Genomic DNA, 25,640 nt, shown 5'->3' with positions numbered 1-25,640 from the left:
GAAAGCTTTCCCTTGAATATCCTTTTGTGAAAACATATCTAGCATGTTCTCACAATTTCAAAACGGGGCAGGCAGTTCCCCAAAGTGATGAACTTGGTTTAACCGATAGTGTGGCTAATGTGACTTTGTTTTGAGATCAAGCAATTTGTATACACCTGGCTATTCAAGATATTCAATAACTTCCTTCCCACTTCCAAGGTCTTGCATCTGCATATGACTAATTATTACGGGGAATACATGTCAGTAATTTCTGCACACGACCAATCTTAAATGAAATTAAAATTGACCTTTGCAGACAACCCAGTACTCATAAGCAATTAATACTCTAAATGGCTGATAATATTGCACTCTGAATTTTTGCCTAGGCAAAGGCAAATGTTTGCTTGATGGGATGCTTGTACATTCCTATCCCAATAGAAGTTCATCCAATGGAAGACATGAACAATTTTGTCTCATCTCTTAGGCATGTGTTGTTTTTTTAGGCATGTCCTGTTTAATTAATGTAAAGCCTAACCATATGCAGTCCCCCCTTCATGGAAAGAAGCCTTACTGAATAAAGTTCCATGGAACTGACACAGAAGCAAGTTTACATAAGTTTGAATCCACCGTATCCAAAATTGGGACACAAAGGAGAATCATTAGAGAAACAGATTATATTCAGGGACAGGTTTGCACTCCCTTCAAAACCGGTCCAAGACATTTGGTATCTTATCCCTAGTGAGAAGATGGGCATGCAAGTACACAAATCAAGCAAATGGACTTGGCCTTTCCACAAATCCAATAAATATCAGAATACCTGCTCAAGAGCAGGCCTGTTATTGGTTTCTCTTCATCCAGAGATTTCTTCTGCCAGTTTCCTATTTCACTGCTCTTTGCCCTTCCATACTGGTCTCAGTTTCTGGTTAAGATTATGGAGTTTGGTCCTGTAATGCTATTTTCCTCTGAAGATGCTACCTTCAAAGGGTGCTTGTTCCCTGCCTACCCAGTCATGAATGCCTCCTCCCCCCACTTTTTTTTTAAATTTATTTTTGGGCTTTTTACTTGTTAATATTATTGTTGAAATGTGATTCTGTATGAATCAGTTGGTAATACCTGTAGCATCTCAGCATTTCAGCACAGCACAACCATTCTTTTGGTAACCTGGAATGTTTTGTAAGTATAAACCAGGGATGGGATCCGACCAGTATAATTACCGGTTCTATTGCTCTGCGTCACGCACACATGCGCACGTCATGCAAGTGCACTTTATGACCTGCTGAGCTGCCCGGACAGCTGAGCAGCGCTGCGTGTGGGTGCGCAGCAATTGGAAAAGCCCTTTTTTTCCTGCTTTTTCAACCGCAGCTGTGCTGTGCAAAGCAGCTGCAGTTGAAAACGCAGGAAATAAAGGTCAGGTAAGAGCCCGGGAGGGCAGGTGGGCCAAAACAGCAGCAGACATAGAACTGGTTCTATGTATGCTCTCTGTTTGCTGCTTTTCAGAGCAACCTCTTCTACAGAAGTGGACAGAACCGGTAGAATTCCACCCCGGTATAAACTTAATGTGATTTTTAACGTTTCATGTCAGAGAAAAAAGAATCTCCTTTCCCTTTCAAATTTTTGACATCCCTTAAATTTCTGATGAAGATATTTCCCACAAATGAGCATTCTGATCTATGTGCATTACCCTTAGATGTGTCTCATTTTGTTCATGAAGGTATCTACCCACCCATTTTACACCTCTTTCTGAAGAAAAAGGGAAAATGTTGATTCTTTTGGATACATAATGTAGGAACAACAGATGGATTAGGTCTTACATGTTAACGCAATAACCATTGTGGCAGTGAACTGCAAAATAATTGTACAAAAAGCATTCCTTAAAAACCAAACCAAGTCTGAATAAATTTGCAAGGCCCATAAAAATATATTATCCATCACCTGAAAAGCAATCATAAACAGTAGTAAATTTGCTTTGCGTGGTTAAAATAGGCACAACAAAAGAAATTCTGTATTAATTAATTAACATCATATTGATTATTGTCTCTAGCTGCCTTTCAAATGTAATATTGTTTAATAGATAGTGCTAGTTGTTATTGTTAATTATTGTTATTATTGTTGTTATTGTTAACATCAGTTTGCTCAGATGTAAATCCCAGTGAGGTCTCACTCTCCTAGGTAAATGCTCAGCCACTTCAATTTTCATTCATTTTCCTGGCACAAATTTTTTCCTATTCTCACAGTATTTAGGTAACTGCTGGTTTCCAGCAAACCACCATTTCAGATTGGCTGTATACACCTCCACGGTTTCTATAATGCCAACTTCCCAGCCTATCAGTGGGATTTTCATCTTCCAAATATGCCTGGATCCTTTAAAAGTGTGTGGAAATAATTCAGGTGAACATAATTGTAGAATGAACTAGAATGCTGAGCTGAGCTCAACAAGAAAGGTTTGGAAGTTAAGCTGTTGGGGGCATAAGTGTCGGGCTGGTTGGATCATTCACACAAGGACCCTGATAGGAAAGGCTAAGGTGGGAGGAGATGGACCCCAGAATGTAATTCAAGCAGCGCTCCCAGCCTCTCCGTTCTCCTGCCCAGGAAAACCTCCCCTCCTACCACCTGCCCTCCAAGCCCTGACCCAGGAGCCTGCGGGTGCCTACCCTGTCCTCTTATGGCGAACGCTGAGGTTGTCTTTATTGGGAGGACGGTCTGGCAGGAGGACCTCCGGGCGAGGGGTGACCTCCAAGACCGGCCCATATGGCCGGCTGCTGTTTCTGTCGTGCTCCTTGGCACTTTCTTCGAAGAGCATTTGGCCACTCAGCTTGTTGAAGACGATGGTGTTCATGGCTGGAGGGTGGCAACGTCCTTCAGGCGAGAGCAGGCCGGCTGAGCGCGGGCAGGCAGTTCCGGTCAGCGGGGACAGGCGCGCGCTGCAAAGGAGAAACCTCGGGTTACTCGGTGGCCCGGGACATCACCCGACGCATCGCGCAGGAGGGCGGCGGGGGGGGGGGAGGGAACCAAGAGATGAAGGACGGGAACATTCCCGCGAAGGGAGAGCCGCCAGCAGCAGCTGCAGAAGTAGCTGTCAGGGCTACCGAAGGAGCACGCGCCCCTTGGAAACTACCCCACCCCACACCCCCTCCCAAACCCCCCCGCCGGACGGGAGAGAAGGGAGATCGAAAAGTTGCCAATATTGAAGAGCGGGCATCAGTCGCTCTTCGGAATGGTCCCCCGCTAAACCTAAAAAAGAAACCCATGGCTGAGTTCACAAGTCCCGCCAAGCCATCTCGCGCCGGTTTGATCAGAGAAGCGAAAAGGGAACCTAGGCAACGCGCCTCTTTCCAGCAAAGGCTTACCGCTCGGAGAGAGAGACAGAGAGAGAGATGGAAAAGCGGCGCGCTTCAAATCAAACGCCGCCTCTGCTGAACTACGGCGCAGTTCTAACCTCGATTTTGCGTTTATGGGGTTTTTAAGTGCTCTTTGCGGAGTCGCTTCCTTTTACCGGGCTGTTCCCATCCCTTGAGAGCATCCCTCTCTTCCCACCGAATCGTAGACGAAAACCCAGCATCACCTGCTTAATTTGCTGTCCTTTCCGCGAAAGAGAGACGGAAGTTCCGTCTGGCGGGCAGGCGGCTCGGGCAAGAGGGCGTGTGTCTCGGGGCTCCCTTTCCCGGCTCGCGCACGGCCGGTCCTGTTCCCCGCCTCCTTTACACCTGTCTGCACGCCCCCTAGCGACAGGACCAATTCTGCAAGCGAGCAAGGGACTTTCGCCAGAAGAGAGTTTTCGCAATAATTGGACCGTTCCTCCTAAACACACATAGACGCGCGCGTACACACACACACACACACACACACACACGTACACATATAGAAAGATCGGGAAGGAAAGGAGGACAAACAGCTTTTTCCACCAGGATTGCGACGTCTCCACGTTGTTCAAAAATCACTGTTTTTTTCCGGGACGTTTTTTTTTTTATTGTTGTTGGTTTGTTTCCCAATCTACAGCATAGATTTCCTGGTGTTTTCTCACCCAAGTATTACATCTGATACAAATTTGATAAGCTTTTGTGTTTCTTTCTTTCTTTGCCCTGAGAAGAGACAGGTATCGCACAGGAAGTTCCCGCTTTGCTACTGTAAGGCTGGAAAGTTGTTTTGCCTAATTATATATTCATTTGTTTTTATGTGTTTATTCTATTGGAATAATTTACCATTAAAGTGGGGCAATGGTCTGTATAAAATATACTCTTAGCAGCCTCAAGCGCTGCTTGCCCAGAAAAAGAGGGAGGCCATTCTAAGAAATGAACAAATTCTTATAAGCACAAATGGTTGGGGAAAAGTTTCTGCTGAAATTTGCTTTATTTTTTCTTGCAAGACCACCAACAGACCTAGGATCTAAACTATTGCTTCAAGGAAAAGAACAGAAATATTGATTCTCCCTCTCGTGTAATGGAGGTTTAGAAAAAACAAAGGCAATCCTAAGCATCTTCTAAACCAGGATGTGGTTGCTCCCCTACTTTTGAAAATGCACACGCATTAAATCTCATGTGAATGCATGGGACTTATGAATACGTGGGAGCCTTTCTCCCCCCCCTCCCCCGCCCGCTTTAAACTACTCGAGCAGTCTGTATACCAAGCAAATTCATCTCTCCCAAGCTTAAAATATTCTGCTATGCTCTCGATGCTGATTTTTTTTTTTTAAGGCTAAAATTGAATATATAGTTATTCAATTGAACAGTCGGGTTTAAATCAGCTTTTCTTGCCTGTAAGTGCAAAAACCTACAGAAAGATACGAGACATGTTTACGACCTGACTACATTCGAACTGTTCTTGTTAGTACTTGGATGGGAGGCTACGGGGAAATCCCAGGACTGCAAGCTGAGAAATAGTGGGGGGAGGGGGGCGGAAATCCCAGGAAAAGAGGAAGACAAATTACTGTACTGCTCCCAAGAACATTCCATGGTCGTTCCTACAAGCCACTGGAAACAGATCTCACTTTGTGATGGGAAATTCTTCAAACAAGGTCAACCTTTGCCAGCTTACCAGAAAGCAAGACTCGCTGAATTGAGTAGGATTTAGTCCCAAGCAACTTTTGGAATGTAGGTAAATACTATTTCGGTTTAAAACGAAACCTGCACTGGGTGCCATTGGTAGGTTTTCCCACACACACACACACACTTCCCCCTCCCCTTCACCATTCACACACCGCAAATTAACACCCGCGAGTCTATGGAAAACAGGTTAAATTAAACAAACCCAAGACTGGTCATTTTCTCGCACCCTGCAGATAAGGCCATTGGTCCAAGTTCCCTGGATCCATCCGGACCAGTTCAGAAGTATGCCCATATGCGTTCACATCTTATAATTTACTAATACGGATAAAAAGTGTGTGCTCAAATATCACATACCTCTGAGTTTTGAAGATCAGTCTGACAGAGGAAGGTGGGCATCAGAAATAGAAGATAAACAACCTAGAGTGGTCGACGGTGGAAATCACTTAGAGGAAGAAACTGGAGGGGGAGCGGGCGAAGGAGGGGCTCTTCCCAATCAGAAAAAGGAAGACACGTGATGCTGCCTGCCCCTATAGGTGTTCGTTCCTAGAGATAAGGCTAATTAGTTTCAGCTGCATAGGCAAACCATGACTTCTTTAACCACGTTTTACCAAAAACTACCGTCCGTTTGCTTCAAAACCTCCTTGTTTATAAATGGCCTCGTGATCACCACACACCATTCTACCCTCCGATTGTATCCTGGTTTAGCGCGTTGGGTAAATTCAGCCAGAGAGATGTCAGGACAGAAAGAGGAATTAGAGGCAAAGTCTGCAAAAGATGCGCAGAAAGAGGTGCGGCCAAACAAACTTCTGAAACGGGTGCGGGTGCGTTGTGGATTTTGAGAGGCTGAAAGGGCCCCGTTTGAGAGGCGAGATAAGTTTGTCAACTTGCCTCGCTCCAATACACGGCAAGAAAATCACTCAAGCAGGAAGCGCGTTCAGATTCGCAACTACGCGTTTCTGGGTGGGGGACAGCGGAGAGATGAGAGCAGAGCCCCGGGTGCTGTCGCCTCGTGCTGCTCTCTAGGGCTGCCCACCCCTTAACTCCAGCCCAACCTTTAATTTTGCTACCTTCGCTCGCTTTCGCTTCGTCAGAACACGCTCAGGCAGTCTTCCCCGGCCGGAGCTCCCTTGGGCCTCTCTGATGACCAAAGTCACTCAAGAGATCAGCGCCAACAGTGCCCTCTCCACGCACCATCCCGCTTCTCCATCCCAAACTAAACCTTCCCCATCTCCAGGAATCGCGCCGCCTTCTCCCCACTCCCCACTCCAAAAACGCTCGGAGTAGCCACTGTCAATATTTGCGAGGATGTTGTTCAGACTCCTTTCGGGCTTGTCCGCAGGAAAAACACGCCGCGGACGCGCGTCAGGCTGGCAGGCCGCTCTGTGCGGGACAAGAGCCTCCAAGGCAAGTCGACAAGCGTTACTGGGTTAAAAGAGGACCGGAAACTGCCGGCGTTCGTGTATCTGGGCCCAGAAAACAACTCTTCCGCTCCCCACAGTCCCCTCCGGTCCTCAGCTCTCGCCCAGGTGCCTGCAGGCCAGTCCTCAGGACTTTTCCCAAGATCGAATCTGGCACCGGATAGACCCTCGCCATATTTCAAGCATTCCTCTGGTTTGGTGGGAATGCCTCAGGGACGCGACTTTTTACAAAAAAGACAAAAGAAAGAAAAGCCCCCGAGCACCATCAAATTACCCCATTAAGATGGCCTCAGCTGAAACGGAGGTAGTTTCCCTAAAGTTAAATGGTAGCATCTTGGATTGCCGCTGAGGCGCAAGCCTTCCCTCCCCTGAAGCGGCCACCACTCGAAGGCCTCGGTCTGGCTCACGTTAGCCGGACTCTTCTCTTCCCGACAAAGACGTTCCCACGCATTCTCCAGGTTAACCAGCGAGGTCCACTTCCGTCAGAACCAAAAGAAGTTAAAAACAAGCCCGTTCCTTGGTAGGGAGAAGGGGGCCATAATAGTCCTATTGCAATTTGTAATCGGTGACCCAGAGCCACTGCCGAATTATACACGGTTTCTGATAATTAATGAAGTCGAAACAACCATATTTCAAAATTTACCGTACATGAATTTCAAACATCCGGAGAACATTCAGTTTGCGAGAGTCGCTTCAACCGTGTCTAGATCTCTCAAGTTTCTTGTTTAAGGCACAATACAGAGCGGCACTTAAAAGTCATTGGCAAACTAAGTGAGAGAATAACACGCAAGAAAAGGCGACAGCCGTTTCCCGCAGTGGGACCCAGTTTCCGCAAAGGTCTCCGCAAAGACCACCAAACCGCTGCTTGCAAGCGCTCCTTCGCCCAGGCCCCGTCGATTTTCGCAGAAAGGCGGATGCGCAACTCTGGAGAACAGACGGCACCCAACCGAGGATGCTGCGCCTCGATAGCTCTCCTGCGGATCTGTGCGTCCCAAACACGCCTAACAGAGATGCGGCAGTTCCGCTCACAAATGGGACAAGGCGCAGTTCATTGGGGACATTCGTAGCAATAGGTTTACAAGATCAGGCGCCGGCCCTGCCCCCAGTCAGCAAACGGAAAGGCAAAAAAATAAAAAATAAACCGCTCGTTTCCCCTTAGGATCTTTTGCGTACCTAGTTCTCATAGCCTGTCATTGCTATTTCTATGAATCTTATTAAGGTGTGTGTGTGTGTGTGTTTGTAGCGGGGGGAGGGGGGAACTCCTTCTAGCAGTTAAGGCGTCCGGACTGTATTCTCATTAATATTCTCATTTTTAGGCAGAGAAATCGCTCATTCCTTGAAGGACGCGGGTTCGTTTCAAAGGGGAGCAGGCAGAGAAGTCGCGCGCGCGCGCGTGTTAGGCGAGCTGGGCTGCTGAGCGGCGGCGAAACCGAGCGCTTACTGAGACCACGGACGTGGTGGACACGGCCGGCGGCAAAACCTTAGCGAGCTTTCACCTGTATCCCCACCGCCCTGCGAGGATTCCCGCTCTCTTTTCCCCTCGTCAGGAACCGCCAGAGACCAGCTGCGGACAAGAGCCACCGTCTCTTGCAAAAAGGGAGACTGAAAGAAAACCGGGGCTGCGGGAGCTTGTTGGTACAGAAGCACCACTTCGGTGTCCGAAGGTGAGGGTTGAGGTATGTCTGCGGGAAAGGGCCCCTTCCCTCCCGTTGCCTTGATTCAGGTTAAGCCCGGCAAGCGCGCGCGCGTCCTCTCCCACTCCCGGGGATGCCTCCAGCGGTCAGTACCTGGCGGCTGTGGGGAGCTGCGATTGCTGCGGGGCTGGGATTCGGTCTGACTGCGTGCTTGTTCGTTGGTTGGCTTAGCTCCGCTCTTCCCTTCTCCCATCCCAGCTCCCGCCACACGCTTTCGGCACGCACACCGCTCGCGAGAGTTCTCACCCCGCGGCGGCGGCGGCGGCGGCGGCTCGTCTTTATTGTCCAGATCGGAGCGCCCTAGCCCGGGAACGTGAATAGCCGCGTCTTCTCATGTTTCCCCTTTGGCTAGCTCAGTCTGCGAACATCGTACCATTGTCGTATCCAGCTTCCGGGGCCGCGGCGGTCTGCGAAACCCGCGGCGGTGTCTGTCAAAAGGACAGGGAGGGACCGAGGCGAGGTGGAGAAGGCGGCGGGATCGTGGACCGACCGATCTTTTCGCGGAGGAGGATCGCGGTTGTTGGATTCCCTGAGGCGACTCGTTGTCTTGTCCAAGGCAAACAAAGACAGAAAAGAAAATTAAACTTGACCCTTCTGGTATATAGAATTATCTGCCAGGAGGATCAAAAACCTGAAGAGGAGAGAGAGATACTTCACTGTATTGCTGTCTAAGGTAGTCTTCCCGACCTAGATCGCCTTGGACACCAGTGGCCACAATCCTCAATCATTTTAAAAGATGAAGAGCAGCATAACGTGGGAATCCTAAAAGCTGCAGTCTGGGAGAGACCCAATCTGGAAAGTCTGGTGGGAGGTGTTTGCCCAAGTACTGGGTGCTTAACAGTGCATGGCCACTCCGAAGTAACCTTACTCAGTTTAATGCTGCTGTTCCCAGGGTGTTGAAGATCATGCCTCTTTCAGCTCAAAAGAAATAAATCAGAACAGATTAAATACATAGATTTATGGAGGAAGCTAGGGAACTCTGCAAAATTGTAACCTGTTTCTATATACTTTACACTGATTTGTGAGCCCACTGAAAAGATAAGGGAGGTCTTGGAGAAAGCAGCACTCCTTCTCACTCTGGAGATGGAATGAAAGGAGGTTGAAACAACCCGAAAGTGATCCAGGGACTCAAGTCATTTAGCAACATCCAAAGGGTCACTCTTCACCTGTTAAGGAGGTGGGCAGAGATTTGTCTTTCCACCCAATTATTTGTTTATTCATAAATCTGTGTCCTCCAAAATATATTTTGAATATGACTGTGTTTGATAGACCCTGAACACACTTGCTTATTCTGGATTTACAGACGTACCATATGTTGTCATAACATGAATACAAGCTTTTCCAACTAAAGTTTAAATCAACATTCCCCAACTTGGTGTGCTCCACATATGTTGGACTTTCGTGTCTGCAATGCCTGGCTGAAATGCAGCTTTAAAACATTTTGCAGTTGCTCCAGAAATGATGACAAACCATTAAGTTCCAAAAGATGGGATAGGAGGCAGAGGGAATAAAAGTATTGCACTTCAGGGACCTGGGTGGGGGAAATGAGTTTAACTGAAAAACCTTTACTTGATTTCCTTCAAGAGCTATTCTTAAGTTGTTTCTACTAAGTCCACTGGTGGGTGGGAAAGTTGGTTCCAAGTTGACTGATCAACAGATAAACAGCATATGGATTACCACTGACTGAATTTAGCAGCTCCACTAAATTAAATACGGTATTATGTAATGTATATTCTACTTTGTCTCCAGAAGCAAAGAATGGCTTTTACTGAGGTGTCTTTTTCTTCTTCTTCACAGCAATGCTATGGAGTAGCCTGGATGAAAGAGTGTGACTACTCTTGAATCATTTTAGTAAGCTTTAATAGAGTGAGGAGGGGAAGAATTGGGTATCAATTCAAAAAAGGTTGTGATTTTAAATGCACACGTTTATAAGTAGCCCCAATGAATTCACTAGGATTAATAAACTCTCATAGGAGTGAGAAGTTCCATGTTAGTTTCCAAAGTGAGAAAATCCTGAGTGAGAAAGTCTTTGCATGAGATTTGATGTTCTTCTCAAGGAGCAATCCATAGGAAGCGAGGAAACCACCTCTTGAAGTAAAGCAAGTCTTGCTGCATGCTTTTATGCATCAGAGGAGACCCATATCCTCTAGATTTTGCTGAGCTACAACTCTCAGCAATCCCATCAGCATGGTCAAGAGAAAAGGAACTTGTAGTTATCAGCATCAAGAGAAGCACAAGTTCTCCATGATTTTAATAACCGCATTCGGTTGCTTTTCTACGTTCTTTGTTAAAAGTTAAAACAATGAAGGCTAGTGTGATGACCCGGGGCGTGACACAAAGGCAACACAGTCACATAAGTAACAAAAGTCCCTTTAATACCTCCAACTTTGCCCCCAATGTCCAGTTACCTTTGGCTGGAGAAAAAACTCTTCCAAGAACAGTCTTTAAGTGGAGGAAATTCAGTCCGAAAACAAAGTACATATAAACTGTAAATAAAAATCCACACAAACCACACTGCAGCAATTAACTGGACAGTGCAGGATAAGTTTCAGACTTCAAAGGCTAACAAAACACACACAGTTGGGAAGACACCAGGGACCCAGATAAGCCTCAACAATAAAAGATAACTCACGATTTGCTTCCCACGAGTTGCTGTGTGCAACTTCCCTTTTTAAACACTGTGTTCCCAGCTGCAGCTAATGAAGGGAATCAGGGCCCTTTCCTCCCCCGTAAGCCACACAACTCACATTGCTCCCTTCTCCATCCCTTCCTAGGATGAAGATGGGGTGGGCCTGGATCTTCCTCTGAATTCCCTCTCCCTTGCTCCACCTCTCTCCTGCTCTGCCCAGCCAGACTGTACTCTTCCCCAGTTTCTTCCACAGCCACTGGAGCCACACCCCCATCCCTTGTCAGCTGCTCAGTCTCCCCCTCAGAAATAGATTCCGACAGAAGCATGACAGCTAGTAGGGTAGAAAAATGAACTTATTAGTGAAAAAGTGAGTACTGGATAATATATATTTTTCTTTGTGTGCGTGTGCGTGCACCTTTGAATGATTGTTGAGTCCTGGTAACTGCCTAGGACAAGTTCCTGTCATTTTTTTGGCAAGATTTTGAAGTGGTTTGCCATTGTTTCCTTCCCAGGGTTGACAGAAAGGAACTGGTCACTCAGCTGGCCTTGTGCTTAAGGTGGGTCTAGAACTCAAGGTCTCCTGATCTTCTAATTAAGAGATTATATGGACTGTTCACAAGACTTCATATCACCCTCCCTGCAATATAAAACCAAAATATATAAGAGTAGCTTGATCGTGAGATGGGTGGCAAATAAAGAAACAAATAAGTAAATAAATCAATTTATCCTTGGATACATGAGTCTTATTCTGCAAAAGTGGTGAATGTATGAGTATTTCCTATATTAAATAATAAATATTTTTAACTTTATGCAAATAAATGGAATCTAAAACCTTTCAGATTACAACAGTATTTTCAAATGGTACATAATGTACAATAGCCTCCTCTTCCCGGGCAATGCTTTCTCTGCAAGTATCCCAGTTATTAGACTATTATTGCTTTTAATTCCAATTAAGAGTTTTGGGAATGTTGGCGGCAGTTAGGTATTTTCAGCAGCCTGGGCCATAATTATTCAGTTTTCTGAAGACGTTGAAACTAGCCAATCTGTGGAGTAAATGGGAAAGTGCACAACTATGTCAGATTGCAGTTTATGAGAGATGAACTATATACCTTGAGCTCATAGTTATAAATAAATGAGAGTAGAAATATTATTTATTAAAGTTTTAATGTGTTAGTATCTACACTGTTCTAAGGACAATTTGGTACCAATTATGTCTTTATTTTTTGAAGCAATCTCTATAGCCAATTATCCGAGCCAAGGGATTCTGGGCAGCTGACAATTCTGAAACTATAAAACAGTTAAAACAATGTAAAACAATAAAAACATCCAAACAATAAATACGTACAGCAGCCAAGATAATTAACCAACTAATACTAGATCATGAAACAGAACCCTTAACACAATTTTGTTCCACACCCAAGTTCTTAAAGCCTTACCAAAATTCAACAGAGTTGGGCCATTTTAATTTCTAAGGGGAGAATATTCCACAAAGGAGGGAGATATAGCAGAAAAGATCCGTCTTCTAGAATCTGCCAGTTGATACTCTGACTGAGGGGATTTGCCGCATATACCCAATCTGCTGGATCAAATTGGATGGGTAGAAACTCTTGGAAAAAGATGATTCCTCAGCTAACCTGGTTCAAAGCCAGGCTGGGCCTTAGAGGTGAAATCCAGCACCTTGAATTGCACCCAAAAACACACTGGTGACCAGTGCAGCTCATATGGTAATGGAGTTACATGTGCCATTACCTGGCACGATTTCCTGCCCACAGATGGAATAACTTAAAAATTATTGGTGAATCTACTCTTCATAAATATTTTGAAGCCAACTCATCTAGCTTTTAAATGTTACTATTATCATATTTTCAAATGATTCTGTGGCTTTTTAAAAGCAAAAATATATACAGTTCACGAAAGTTCATTTTCAGTTTTAAGGAGGGAAAATAGGACATTAATAGAAAAAAAAAAATAGGAGAGTGTATTGTTTAAACTGCTGTTCCATACTCTCCTTTAATACTTCCTGAAAGCAGAATTTTGCTATTACTGGAAGTGGAATATTTCTTTCATTCATCCTATCTTATTTATACATTTTCTTGTTTGGGTTTTTATTTGCTTTTTTCATGAGCATGCTCATTTTCTGAGTGTGGCCTTCACACTCAGATCCATGTCTAAAGTGCTAATATTAAATGTTAGGACAAGTTGTGTAGATTTCCCTTCTAATTTGGCTGTATCCGTACTGGGTGCTAATCATATATTACTGTGCAGCGTAAGAATATGCTGGCAGAGCTTACTGATGTCGAGTCCTGTCATTGGATACTGAAAGCTGATCCTGATTTAACAAAAGATGCTAGACACTGCCATTCCAAACTTTGCATGAGATCCTGGAACATTAATTCATTATATGAGATTTAAACTCTGAGCTTGTGTTTTGATGACCTGGTTCTTCACCCAGGTATTTGATAAGTAAGAATGAAGGCACTTTTTCTTTTTCTTTGTTCCCATCTTAGGTTGTCTCTGCCATCTTTGTTCTTTTTCCTTTTGTACTGTTTTGTTTTAAACTGCCCAGAATATTAAGGTTGGGTCCACAGTCAGCCAGATGTTTAGACTGGATTTGGCATTTTTATCCACCAATTGAGTCCTCCCAAAGACCTGGGATAGGTAGATGTTGTTAATAATATTAAAGGGTGCAGGATGTAAGTTGTGCCAAGTAAAGCTGCCTTTTGCAGTTGACCAATGGTAATTCTGTCAATGCGGATGGTTTTCAAGTGGTGCTCCAGATGTTTTGGCATTGCAGCTAAGGTGCCTATTAAGATTAAGATTGCTTTCTTTGTCTTTCTTATTGATAACTTGTTATGTCTGGAGTGTTGTGTGGCAAATGTTTGTCTATTTGAACTCTAAAATCCTACAACACTTCAGTTTCTTCGTTTTTCATTACTTTGTCAACTTGGTGGTTTCCACCAGTTCTTGCCTGCAGGCAAATATATTTTTTGCAGGTATTCCAATGCATCATTGTTGCTACTTTGTTATGCTGTTATTTGTAATTAATCTGGTGATCTTTTTGTAACAACTTGCAACCAGGTATCTTCAGGTTCTTTGCAGAGGAGGCACTTGCTGCCTGTTGCTTCTTAAGATTGGGTCTTGTGCAGCCAGAATTAGCCTCCCTGTCTTTTTTTTTCAACTTTCCTGATTTTAGCCATTGCCTAGTCTGGTTATCTACTTTGCCTTTATGTACTCACCATGGAATACTTTGCCTTCCCATGGATCTTTTATATTTTTGTTTGGTCCTTCTTACAGGTCACATTCATCTCTTTGGTATTAAATAAGCCTCCACAGTGTATTAAGTTCAGGGCATCATCAGCTATTCTAATGCCCATTTTGCTTCTTCAACTATCTGGCATACTAACAACATTCCATGCCCATCTATGCTCTTTCACTTGCCATATACCATTGAATCTATCAGCATCACTTTGTTTTTCTTATTATTCAGAGGTGGCATTCAGCAGGTTCTGACCAGTTCTGGAGAACCAGTAGTGGAAATTTTGAGTAGTTCAGAGAACTGGCAAACACCACTTCTGACTGGCCCCGCCCACATCTATTCTCTGCCTCCTGAGTCCCAGGATCAACTGGGCCTTCTTTTGTTGCCTTGCACAGGAGAATGGAGCTGGAAAGCAGGTTAGTGGGGTGGGGAGGGAATGGGGCGTTTTGCAGTAATCTTCCCCCAGGAGTGGGGAGGGATGGAGATTTTGCAGTATCCTTCCCCTGCCACACCCACCAAGCCATGCCTACCAAGCTATGCCACACTCACCAAGCCATGCCCACAGAACTGGTATTAAAAATTTTTGAATCCCACCACCGTTCTTATTGTTATAAGTATTTCATCAAATTTGCTGCCTGCTCGCAGATACTGGAAGTGAATTGTATCTCTGTGGCTATTTGTCATCGTCATCCAATTCCATTGGAACCTGATGACAAAAGTTGACAATACTTTTCTTCGATCGTAGAAACATAACATTTGGTTGTACTTCCAGGAAGATGGGCTTTCCATTGAGTCAGAAGTTTTGTGTATTTGATCAGCCTTTTACTTCCAGAATGCTTTTCACATTGATCATCCTTCTCCAACTTGGTCATCTCTAAATTACTTGGGAGTAAATATTTATAAAGCCCAGGCAGATGGTTGAAAGCTGGAAATTCTGAAGATTGCAGGCTTAACATAGCTGAAGGATAGCAGGTTGGGATAGATGGGCAGATGGTGGCCCTGGTTGAACATTCAAATACTGAATCAATCTCATTACGGATTGAAAAGAAATTTGAGGAGAGGTAAGGATGGAAGTGGGGTTCAATATTTGAAGATCAAATTGGAAAAGAAAATGAAAACAAAAGTTGTGCAGAAAAAGGTATGCCCAAAATAACAGTGGAGCAGCAAGGGAAATTGGCATCAGTGTAATTTTAAGTTCCACCAAATAATCTCATGCAACTTTTCGCTGTGGACATACAGTATATCCTCTATTCATTTCCATATTGCATTCCTTAAATCACCATTTGAAAAAAAAATTGTTGATGAAAACAAGGTTAATTCCTGTTTCTATTTTCAGAATTTGTTTAACATGAGATCCAGAATAGAGATGTGTTTTTAATTAATAGTACTCTACCAAAATGACACTGAAAACCAGGTTTACTACAGGCTCTATTTCATCTCAATAAGCTAGGAATTCAAGCAACAACCCTATAAGTCTGCCATCAGTTATACTATGAAACTAATATAAGAAAATATACTCCTCAAGTGTGCCCCTGTGCCTCCAAATTAGGTGGGAAGTGATACCCTTTGGCTCACTAGCTAAAACAAATACATCAACAAATGAACAATAAAGGATTTCAGTTCTGCATACATGCTATCAAGAGGATTTGCAATTGTCTTTGACCACAGTATATGCAATACCTTTAAATTCAAAATGTTAGTGTCACTAATATGTTTTCCCAGATTCCAACTTCTAGTTTTTGATTGAATCATATTTTTATTTTGAAATACTTTAAGACTTTTGTTTTAGGGTTACAATTATTTTTTTAGAATACTACTTATTCATATGGCCAGAGACATCTTGAAACAGCAGTGGTTTTGCAGAACCTACCAAGTAAAATGTGGTTGGCTTCTTTAGGGCTCAACACTGGGGAGCCAGTATGGCTATTTTAGTGTATTGTGAGAATCCAAAAAATTGGGTCAGTGCAGTAAATCATATTGAAGCAAACTAGGATTTAGTGCAAGACAACCACGCAACTGAAAGTAGCCAACTTCATTTTAACTTAGCATGGTGAGTGAACAGAGCCCATTCAGTCTTCTATAATGTACTATAAATGTACAAAAATAGGTCAATGGGATAAACCATAGTTAACTAGAAGTATATCGCAGGAAGGTAGTAGCCATTGATGACATCAGTTATCAACAGTTACATAGAGATAAACAATATTACATACCATTCAAAAATGACAATTAAAAAGCCAAAAAGACCTAAACTTGGCCACCATGAGCAACCAATACCCAGATGATCAGCAATTAACACCAAAATTAACACTAGGCTTGCAATCAAGAAGCAAATAACATCCCAATCAAGAAACTACCTACTGAGAGAAACAAGCTCAGTCGAAGAACCACCAAATCCATTCCTACAAACACTGAAAGGGCAAGGAACAAAGAAAAGAAGCAAACCCTACTCCCTTACTACACTGATGATATTACTTAGTTAGGTAGCAAAACTTCTGCAAGAAAACAAGCTTAGAGAGCACCAAGGGTATTCAACCCCATGCTACAAATATTTTCTTCTATAGGGCAACAGCTCCCATCATCAAAACACATCATTGTGTGAAGGAACTCAGAGGTCTGAAATATAGGCTAGAGAAGAGGTGTAAAACTCAATTTCATTGAGGGCCATATTAGGGTTGTGTTTGACCTCGGAGGGACAGGGTGTGGAGGGAGCATGGCCAGGGGTGGTCATGACCATGATGGGCATGACTCAGGACTCATGTCAGGGGCACCTGTGGTGGCCAAGTACTAAGGCAGGACTTCCCTGAGATTGTCCCTCACTCTCATTATAATCTTCCTTCCTTCCTTCCTTCCTTCCTTCCTTCCTTCCTTCCTTCCTTCCTTCCTTCCTTCCTTCCTTCCAATTCATTCTCCTTTTTTTCCTTCCCCTCTTTCCTTATTGTTCCTTCCTTGCTCTCTTTCCATCTGTCCTTCTTTTTCTGTGTCTTTCCTCTTTCCCTTTCTCCTTTACTGTCCCTTCTTGCATGCTCAAATGCAAAAGGGGAAACATTTCTCCTTTTGGTTTTGTTTTAGCTTGTTTTGATAGCTCTCTGCCAATGAAAACAGCTGGGGGGGGGGAGGCTCACGTAGACCCCCCAGGCCCTATTTTCAGCCTGGATGCCCTCTTTCAACCCAGAGAAAACAGAGCTCTGAGGGACCACATGTCCCCCCACCAAGCTCTGTTTTTGCTGGCAGAGGCCAGTTCTTTGCTATTTCCAGGCCAGCCCTGCAGGTCGATCTAAGATCCCGTGGGCTGGATCCAGCCTGCAGGCCTTGAGTTTGACACCCCTGGGCTAGAAAAAGTTCTTTGTTTAGGATTGCCCAGCCTGAAGCATCAGTAATACATGGGGAACTCAAAGCTTGAAAGGCGCTACAAGCTTTGGAAAAGGTTTAATACATTAAAAAAAAATATTCTGGACATTGCAATAAGAAAAATCTAGAACCCTGTATCTTAAAATATAATTCAGAATACTTTTGAAGAAGGTTGGCATGGGTGTGTGTGTGCTGTCCCTCTTTTATTCTAAATAAAATAGTAGAGTTCTTCTCTTCTAGAAATTGAGGAAGGAATAATAAAAATGAAAATCCCTCAGGAATTTTAGCACTTTTGGCAAAAACATGTTGGGCAAGAAACGATTGTGGATGAAAGGCTGGCTAATGACCAGTGGAAGTGGAATGCCTGTAACTCTCAAAATACACATCTGATCAAATTCACCATAAGATAGCTAAATTTGCCTAAAAGGTACTGATTGACAACATATTCTAGATTTAACACATTTGAAATGTATTATGGTGGGATAGTTCTGGCTTAAGAGTGGAAATAACTACTTTTAAACCAAGACACCTAGTGGGGAAGTACATAAAAGGAAAACCAGGACATGGCATATGAGTTACAGTGCCAATTTGCTAATAATTAGAAAAGATAAAGGCAAATGACTGTTCTTAATAAAAGGGTAAAGAGGTGAGAACTGAACTTTGTTTCATCCATCAGGGCAGACATGACTGTGCTATCCAAAATTGCTATTTTATTCCCAAGTGAACTCCATTTACTGGCAAAGGGATTTTAAAATTTATTTTAATAGCAAGCAGCACCAATATTTCTTTACAAGAAATGCTGAATTACAGCATTTTTATTCAGTGCATTGTGGTAAGGATTAACTTGAATAAATCTTACTACTTATTGCAAACTCTTTGCACTGAAGATATGTCACAACAGCTATTACAGGACAGTCTCTGAATATATCAAAGACCCAGAGTGTGCTTATTTCAAACCATAATGTAGTTGGCAATCTACATTAAGGATGGCTTTTCACTTCACAGTAAGCCAAACAAACCACATTATGGCTTACTGTGTCTTGTGAACTTATCACCCTGGTTTGTGATTTAGTGTATTCAACAAACTAGTCAATTGTGGTTTATTCAAGAAATAAATCATAGTTAAGCAAACTGTGGCTTAGCAGGATGTGTGACTATGGTCTATGGTTTGGGTTGCTAGTACAGTATAATGTTTATTCTAAACAAGGAACAGGACAATGGAAAAGAGCCACAAAAAGTCCGGTAGAGTATAAGTTTGTTTCACCAAATGTTAATACATCTTCAAACAGATGATTTCCAAGAATACATTTATTTGGTTCCATCTTAACGAAATCTTATTGCAATATTCCCCAGGCTGATGTTTTTCAGATGTATTTGCTGGAAATTCTCCCAAAGTTTAGGACTATGTATAAATCAGTCAGTTACCATAAAGCTGACTGAAAGTTCTTAAGCAATGAAACATTCTGCTTTCTGAGGTTTTGGGTAATCCATTACTGCAAGTTTTCAAGAAAAGATTGGTTGGCTGTTTATCCAAAATAATATAAGGTTCCCTGCATTGGGCAGGCAGTAGGATTATAAGACCTTCAAGGTTCCTTCCAACCCTATGATTCTAAAGTTCCTGATCTCACCAGAAATCTCATCCCGACACCTTCATCTGCTGAACAGGATGGCAACTCTAGTTTATTGAGATTGTTTTTAAGTAAGGGTTCCTAAGAGTTTTAGGAATGCAAAATATTATGATGATTACCTGTAGGCTGGTGAGATATTCTGAAAGAAGGAACAGAGTTATGAAAAGTGCCAAGTTATAAAGCATGCCTTCTTTCCTCAGGTTGTTCTCTTCTGGTTGCTTGTTATCTAAAAAAGGTGCTGAACAGGGAAAGAAAAAAAAATGACAGAGTGACAGGTCCTGCCAAGTAGTCTTTATGAAGTCTCTAAAACTTAGTAATCTTTTATGCAATTCCAGCATTGTTGCGTGAAACGCTCTCTCCCTGAAAGGCTCAGCCAAGAACTCCTATGGTATAGAATCTGAACTGGCTGATGTCATTGATTTATTACAAGAACTTCCTGGTTCAGCCTGGTATTCCATCTCTTTGACATCTGCATCGCTGTGTTCGGCTCACCATCCATCCTTCATTTCCTGTGGTTTGTTTGACTTTCCTCTTTCCTTTGCTTTTCATTCTGACTTCTGTCCGCATATAAAGCAACAAAGATATCAAAATCATCTCATGGATTTCCATATTATGAATTCCACAGTAAAGCATGGTATGTGCATGTATACTGTTTGAGACCTTGTTATGATGCATTAAAGTCTGAAGAACAATCATTTAGATCCAAAAGGATATGGGATCTTTTTATACCAACAAGAGAAAACATTCACCTCCATTTCCCTCCCCACCACTATGCTATTTTGATTATTTACTGGATAGGTTCTAGTACACTAAAGATAGTTCTCTCAGAGGTGTTTTTTCAAAAGGCAACAGGCCTATTTTTTCTTTTCCTCTTGAGGAAGATGTTTCACTTCTCATCCAAGAAGCTTCATCGGTTGTCCCTAAATATTGTTCCTTTCTGTGAATTTATCCATATTACAGTTTATGGCTTAGCATGCATTGTATTCTGAGAATACAATAAAGTTTGACTTATTCAACTAACCTCACATCAGCAAACCATGGATTTGTAAACACATCAGGAACGACTTTATCATTAGTTATAAAACATCCATTTCTGAAACTGATGAGGCTGACCATTCCTCATTTTAGCCCATTGGGAGGTTTCCTAGTTTACTTTCTAGAAAATAGACACATTTTCAAACTACTAATAGGGCAATGCCATTTTTGTTTTATGTGAAAATTAGAAACATTTTTCTAAATAAATATATTGGAATTTAGAATTATATTTTGCAAGTTGCCATTATCTCACTATTACAATTATCACTATCACTTCCTGTTGTTATTATTATTACAGCTAGGTTTTTAGACTGTATCTGGCATGGTTATCCATTTATTGAGTCCTTTGAAGGACTAGGGATAGGCAGATGTTGTTGATAATGGTAAAGATATCATCCCAAAATGTAAGCTCTTCCAAATAAAGCTGCCTTTTGTAATTAATAGATGAGATTTTGTCAATGCTGATAGTATTCAAGTGATATTCCCGATGTTTTGGAACTGCACCCAGGTAGTACTATCTTTGTTTTCTTTTGCCACAATCATTCTATTTCTATTTGCAGGGTGTTGTTTTTTTTTTTGTGCAATTTTTCCCACTTTTTCTCTATTCTGTTGTCTCCAGGTACTGCTATGTCCTCTAACTGGATTTTTTTTTTGGTCTTTTTTACTAACAATTATAAGTCGGGGCTGTTATGAGGCAAAGCATTTGTCTGTCTGAATTCTAAAATTCTAGATCACTTTAGCATCTTTATTTTCTATTACTTTGTCTATTTTGTGGTCCCACCCGTTCTTGCTTACAGGGCAAATTGTATTTCTTGCATATCTTCCAATGCACCATTGTTGCTACTTGTCTTGCCATTGTTTACACCATAATTCATCTGTGCAATCTTCCTGCAACATTATTATTTAACTAAAAAATTCAAACATGAAATCAAGTGTTAATTGCCAAAACACTTTTCTATGGGCATCCTGTTATTTGCATCCTGTTGTCAATCTCTTCACACAGATTGTATACTCTGTCAACCCAGTTTGCCTTAAATACTTATTTAGTGACTGGGGCGTGAAGATAAATTGCCAAAGTTTAGCCAAACAATTTTTCAAATAAAATTGAACAATCTGCTAAAGTTATGCAGTTGGCATGCATAATACTTATTTTAAGCACTGTTATTTGGTAACTATAATTTGACAATCATCCCTTAGGAAGAGACAGCACCACCTCTTGTTACTGTTGGAGAAATACAGACAATCCAACAAAGTCAGAAGTTTCCTTAAGGAACAGCCATCCATCCACCCTGACTTTTACACTTCCTTAGAAATTAATGAGGCATTCATTGTTTTAGCAAGCTTCAAAATTAAATAGAACAATGATCTGCAATATGATAGTCTAAGACCATTAATTAAGAATATCAGAGCTATATTCCTGTGTTCACAAACAGGTCAGGGGTGAGGAACATATTCACACATGGGATTGTCTGGGGTGGTAGCTCAAAAACAGGCTGAGGATACATATATCTTCACAACAGAAAATAATCCAGGGAGCAGATGTTATAAATGTTATAGATGGAAAGAAAGAAGGATCCAATTGTTTTGAATGGCATTCTAAAAGTAAAGAGGTCAGTCTCAAGTTGGGCTCAGGGTTTGGTTATTGCATCTATGCAGTTTCCTTGGCTCTGTCTTGGGAATGTTTGTCACTACCTTCTTTGGCAAAGTTTTCTTTTATTTCCCAGACAAATTCCCAGCGAGCATCAAAAGTCTTGTACTACATATACTGCCAAACATTTTAAAAGGAAGTGTGTATACTACTTCAAGTATATACTAGTTGTGGTGTGTATTTTTTTTTTTACTTCACTCTAGTAAAGAGGGGACCCTAAGAATATTCCTGTGTGGCTCGGAGGTGGCATTCAGCTGGTTTGGACCGGTTTTGGCGTACCAGTGGCAGAAATTTTGAGTAGTTTGGAAAACCGGCCAATACTACCTCTGGCTGGCCCCACCCACCCACCTCTGCCATTACCTCTCCTACATTCCCTTGTTTTTTTTTAGTTCAGCTGATTTGCGCGGCAGAGCAGAATGCCGTGCCTCAGTTGAGCTAAAAAAACAGCACAGCTCACCAGCATTGATACAGACAGCGGTCTTTGAGCCCTCCGCATGCGAAACGCTCTCTCAGAACTGATAGGAAAAAATTTGGAAACCCACCACTGGTGTGGCCTGAAACAAGGGTTATGAAAAGCTATGTATGTGATTCTCCCATGTTTTTTTTACCTTTCTTTGAACTGCACTCATTTCTCTGTTGACACAACAACCACAAGCAAAGTGCTGAATTTAAATTCAAAACCAAGATATCAAATTTCTTGCCTTAGTCCCTGATGGTGCACCCTCTAGGATTTGAATGTGCTTGTCTGAAGGTTGAATTAAAACATAACCATAAATGGTCCCAAGTTATCAAAACTGTTCCTAAAATTCTTCGCAGCAAGAGGGCTGGCCCATTCATCAGAATTTCTCCAAACTACTTAAGTGTTTGAGGCTCTGTTCCTAGGCAAATATCAGGAAAGAATATACACAAACACCATTTTCCTTCCCTCTCGTGTTTGTTTTCCCAAACAGGATGAGAGGAACACAAAAGACAATTGTTCATTGAGGAATTAAAACAGAAACAGTGCCACATAAGAATTTAGGGAGCTCATAAGGAAGGAACACTTGGGCTGATTGCACCAGACAATGAACATATTCTCTGTTGGATACTATTTTTTTCTATTAGAAGCAGAAGACGCAGTGGCAGCCTGAGGGTCCATTTAATATATGAGCAACATTTTTTTCATTGGAATTATTTTAACTGCAGTTAAAAAGTGCTTCAGAGTTAGCTGTTAATATCTCATTAGTTGAATTAAAATGATAATTGTTAATCAGGCATGGGCAAGTAACAGGCTAGGAGTTGTACCTTGGGTCCATCTTTTATCCCAATACTGTGATATCTGCTTCACTCACATGGCACTCCCTCCAATAGGTCCCCTGGGTGCTATTATTCCCTTTTACGCGCCATTTTCAGCAATAGCTCTTTCCTGGGGGGACTGACTTATTTGTGTGCTAGTTTAGTGACATAAAACTTGATAGCTCACCATGGAGATTGGGTTTAAAGTGAAAGAACTTTTTTGGCAAACCTTTTTTTACATCTCTTTCTCAAATAGCGATGTTGGGGGTAAAGAGGATGTCAAGAATTTGCAGACAGCCATAGAAAATTATCCAAGCTTGATTTTTATACCTGTACATGTATTTATCAGACTTTGTCAAAAACTGAAGATTGGCATAGTGGCATGGATGAATGAGAAACTAAAACTATAAATATATTCAACTCCACTGAGCATATAAATGCATTGGCCTCTATTAGAGGCTTAATTACCTCCACAAAGAAATCTGCATTCTTGAACAGCAGCTCTGCAGCCTGACCTCTTTCAACTTCCTTCCACAACTGCTTTCTGTAGGCTGCTAGTGTCATACATTCAAGTTAAAAACAGAAATGATTAAATGAATGTTATTACTGACACAAGACGGTAGTTTGCCTTATAAACACACAGTATACAATATACCCAACAGGACAGACACAGACTTCAGAGGATAATTAGGACTGCAGAAAAAATAATTACTACCTCCCTTCAGTCGAGGGCTTATATACTTCACGAGTCAAAAAGAGGGCTGTGAAAATATTTACAGACCCCTCACATCCCGGACGTAAACTGTTTCAACTCCTTCCCTCAAAACAACGCTATAGAGCACTGCACACTAGAACAACCAGACACAAGGAGTTTTTTCCCGAACGCCATCACTCTGCTAAACAAATAATTCCCTCATCACTGTTCAACTATTTACAAAGTGTGCACTACTATTACTGTTAATCTTCTCATCACTCCTTATCACCCATCCCCTCCCACTTGTGGTTGTAGGACTGTAACTTTGTCGCTTGTATACTTAAGATTTATATCGACTGTTTCCTAGTATGATTTGATTGTTGATTGTACCCTATGACTATCATTAAGTGTTGTACGTTATGATTCTTGATTCTTAATGAATGTACCTTTTCTTTATGTATACTGAGAGTATTTACACCAAGACAAATTCCTTGTGTGTCCAATCACACTTGCCCAATAAAGTATTCTATTCTATTCTATTCTATTCTATTCTATTCTATTCTATTCTATTGTGTGTGGCCAATATGCAGTGTCTTCCTCTGTAATGTTTCCCATATAAAGATGTCAGAATCCAAATCACAGTATCTAATAGGGCTGTGCAGTGCTTTGGGTTTGATGAGAAAAGGATATTCTGGAAAGCATCTTATGCCAAAAGCAGCACCTATCTACAACTCTTTAAAGCAGTTGTGTTTTGTCTAGGATTGTGCACCTGCTTTCCACAGCTGCCATTGGAGAACAGCTGTAAAGAACAGCTGTTCATACACTTTGTGCTCACAAAATACTTTTATGGAATTAAACCAAATCTCTGTGTGGCCCTAACACTCAAACTGAAGCCTTAAAAAAGCAAGAGGATAAACTGTGTTAAAAGAGCAAAGGTTAGAGAAGGCAGGTTAGAAAGGAGGAGAAACTTTTTTCAACTGGATGTCCTTCATTTTATATTTGTCTGTTCTTCATTTTATATTTGATATACTGTTTTTAATGTTTATTATACTGTAAGCTGTCCAGTCATTTGAAGCGAGATGGGCAGCAAATAAATTTAATAAATAAACATGCTGACTGCAATGTCCATCATCTTGAGCCATGGTGGTACAGTGGTTAGAGTGCAATACTGCAGTCTACTTCTGCTGACTTCCGTCTGCCTGCAATTTGGAGAGCCAAAATCTCATTGGCTCAAGGTTGATTCAGCCTTGAATGGACACTTCCATCCTTCCGAGGTCAGTAAAATGAGGAGCCAGATTGTTGGGGGCAATATGCTGACTCTCCAAACCGCTTAGAGAGAGCTGTAAAGCATTGTGAAGCTGTATATAATTCTAAGTGCTATTGCTATTGCTGTCCTCAGCTAGCATGGCAAGGAATTACACTATTTGGGTATTGCTAAGACAGTGGCTCTTTCCTAATGTATAGATCAAGCCATGCCATTTGATGCAAAGGAGCGTGTTTTGCCCCACTCCGTTTTTTTCCCCATATAAAAGAGTTTTATTTTTAACTGTTGCTTACAAGACAACTTTCCCATGTAGCCACTGAACTGCTTTGATTTTAACACCCGCCCCCCTCAAAATAGTCTTGTAGACTTGCTCCCTGCTGCCCCAGTTATGCTTCCTCATGTGAGTGCCTTCACAGTGCCTGGCCAATATCAACCCAGCATCAAGCAATATGATACGCTGGGGGTGGGTGGGGAGAATAAGCCCTTTGGAGGAGAAGCAAATTTGTGGCTCTAAACACAATTGACTATAGACTTGGTTTAAAAAAAAAAAAATCTCATACCCAACAGGAACTAGCCAAGAACTGGCCATCAGAGGCACCGAGCAAAGAAATAGCATAAAAACAAATACTAATGGAAAGCATGATTGCCCAAAGCCTACGATAGGTATGTTTTCTGCAAATTTTCTAAAGTTGGAGACTGTATATTAAAAGACGACTCAAACCACCTT

At 42.1% G+C, this 25,640-nt stretch overlaps 1 protein-coding gene across 2 annotated transcripts in view; it reads right to left on the bottom strand.

The window, feature by feature from the left end:
• Window positions 1-8,348, bottom strand: part of MKX (mohawk homeobox) — a 57,508-nt gene extending 49,160 nt beyond the window's left edge. Inside the window, exons 1-2 of one of the 2 annotated variants that reach the window (XM_087946682.1) lie at window positions 8,227-8,348; window positions 2,631-2,900 (exon numbers count right to left, since the gene is read on the bottom strand). In XM_087946682.1, coding sequence (XP_087802808.1) covers window positions 2,631-2,815 — 185 coding nt within the window. In that variant the 5' untranslated portion in view covers window positions 2,816-2,900; window positions 8,227-8,348. Of the gene's footprint in view, window positions 1-2,630; window positions 2,901-3,541; window positions 3,704-8,226 lie in introns of those variants that run through there. The other variant, XM_087946683.1, reaches the window with a different exon arrangement.
• Between the last annotated feature and the right edge of the window lie 17,292 nt (window positions 8,349-25,640).

Source organism: Notechis scutatus, chromosome Z (assembly GCF_049901735.1).
Source record: "Notechis scutatus isolate UNSWTSFEM ecotype Mainland chromosome Z, rNotScu1.2, whole genome shotgun sequence".
Classification (NCBI taxonomy): domain Eukaryota; kingdom Metazoa; phylum Chordata; class Lepidosauria; order Squamata; family Elapidae; genus Notechis; species Notechis scutatus.
The sequence above is the reverse complement of the archived record's forward strand: the minus strand, read 5'-3'. Positions and strand labels throughout refer to the sequence as shown.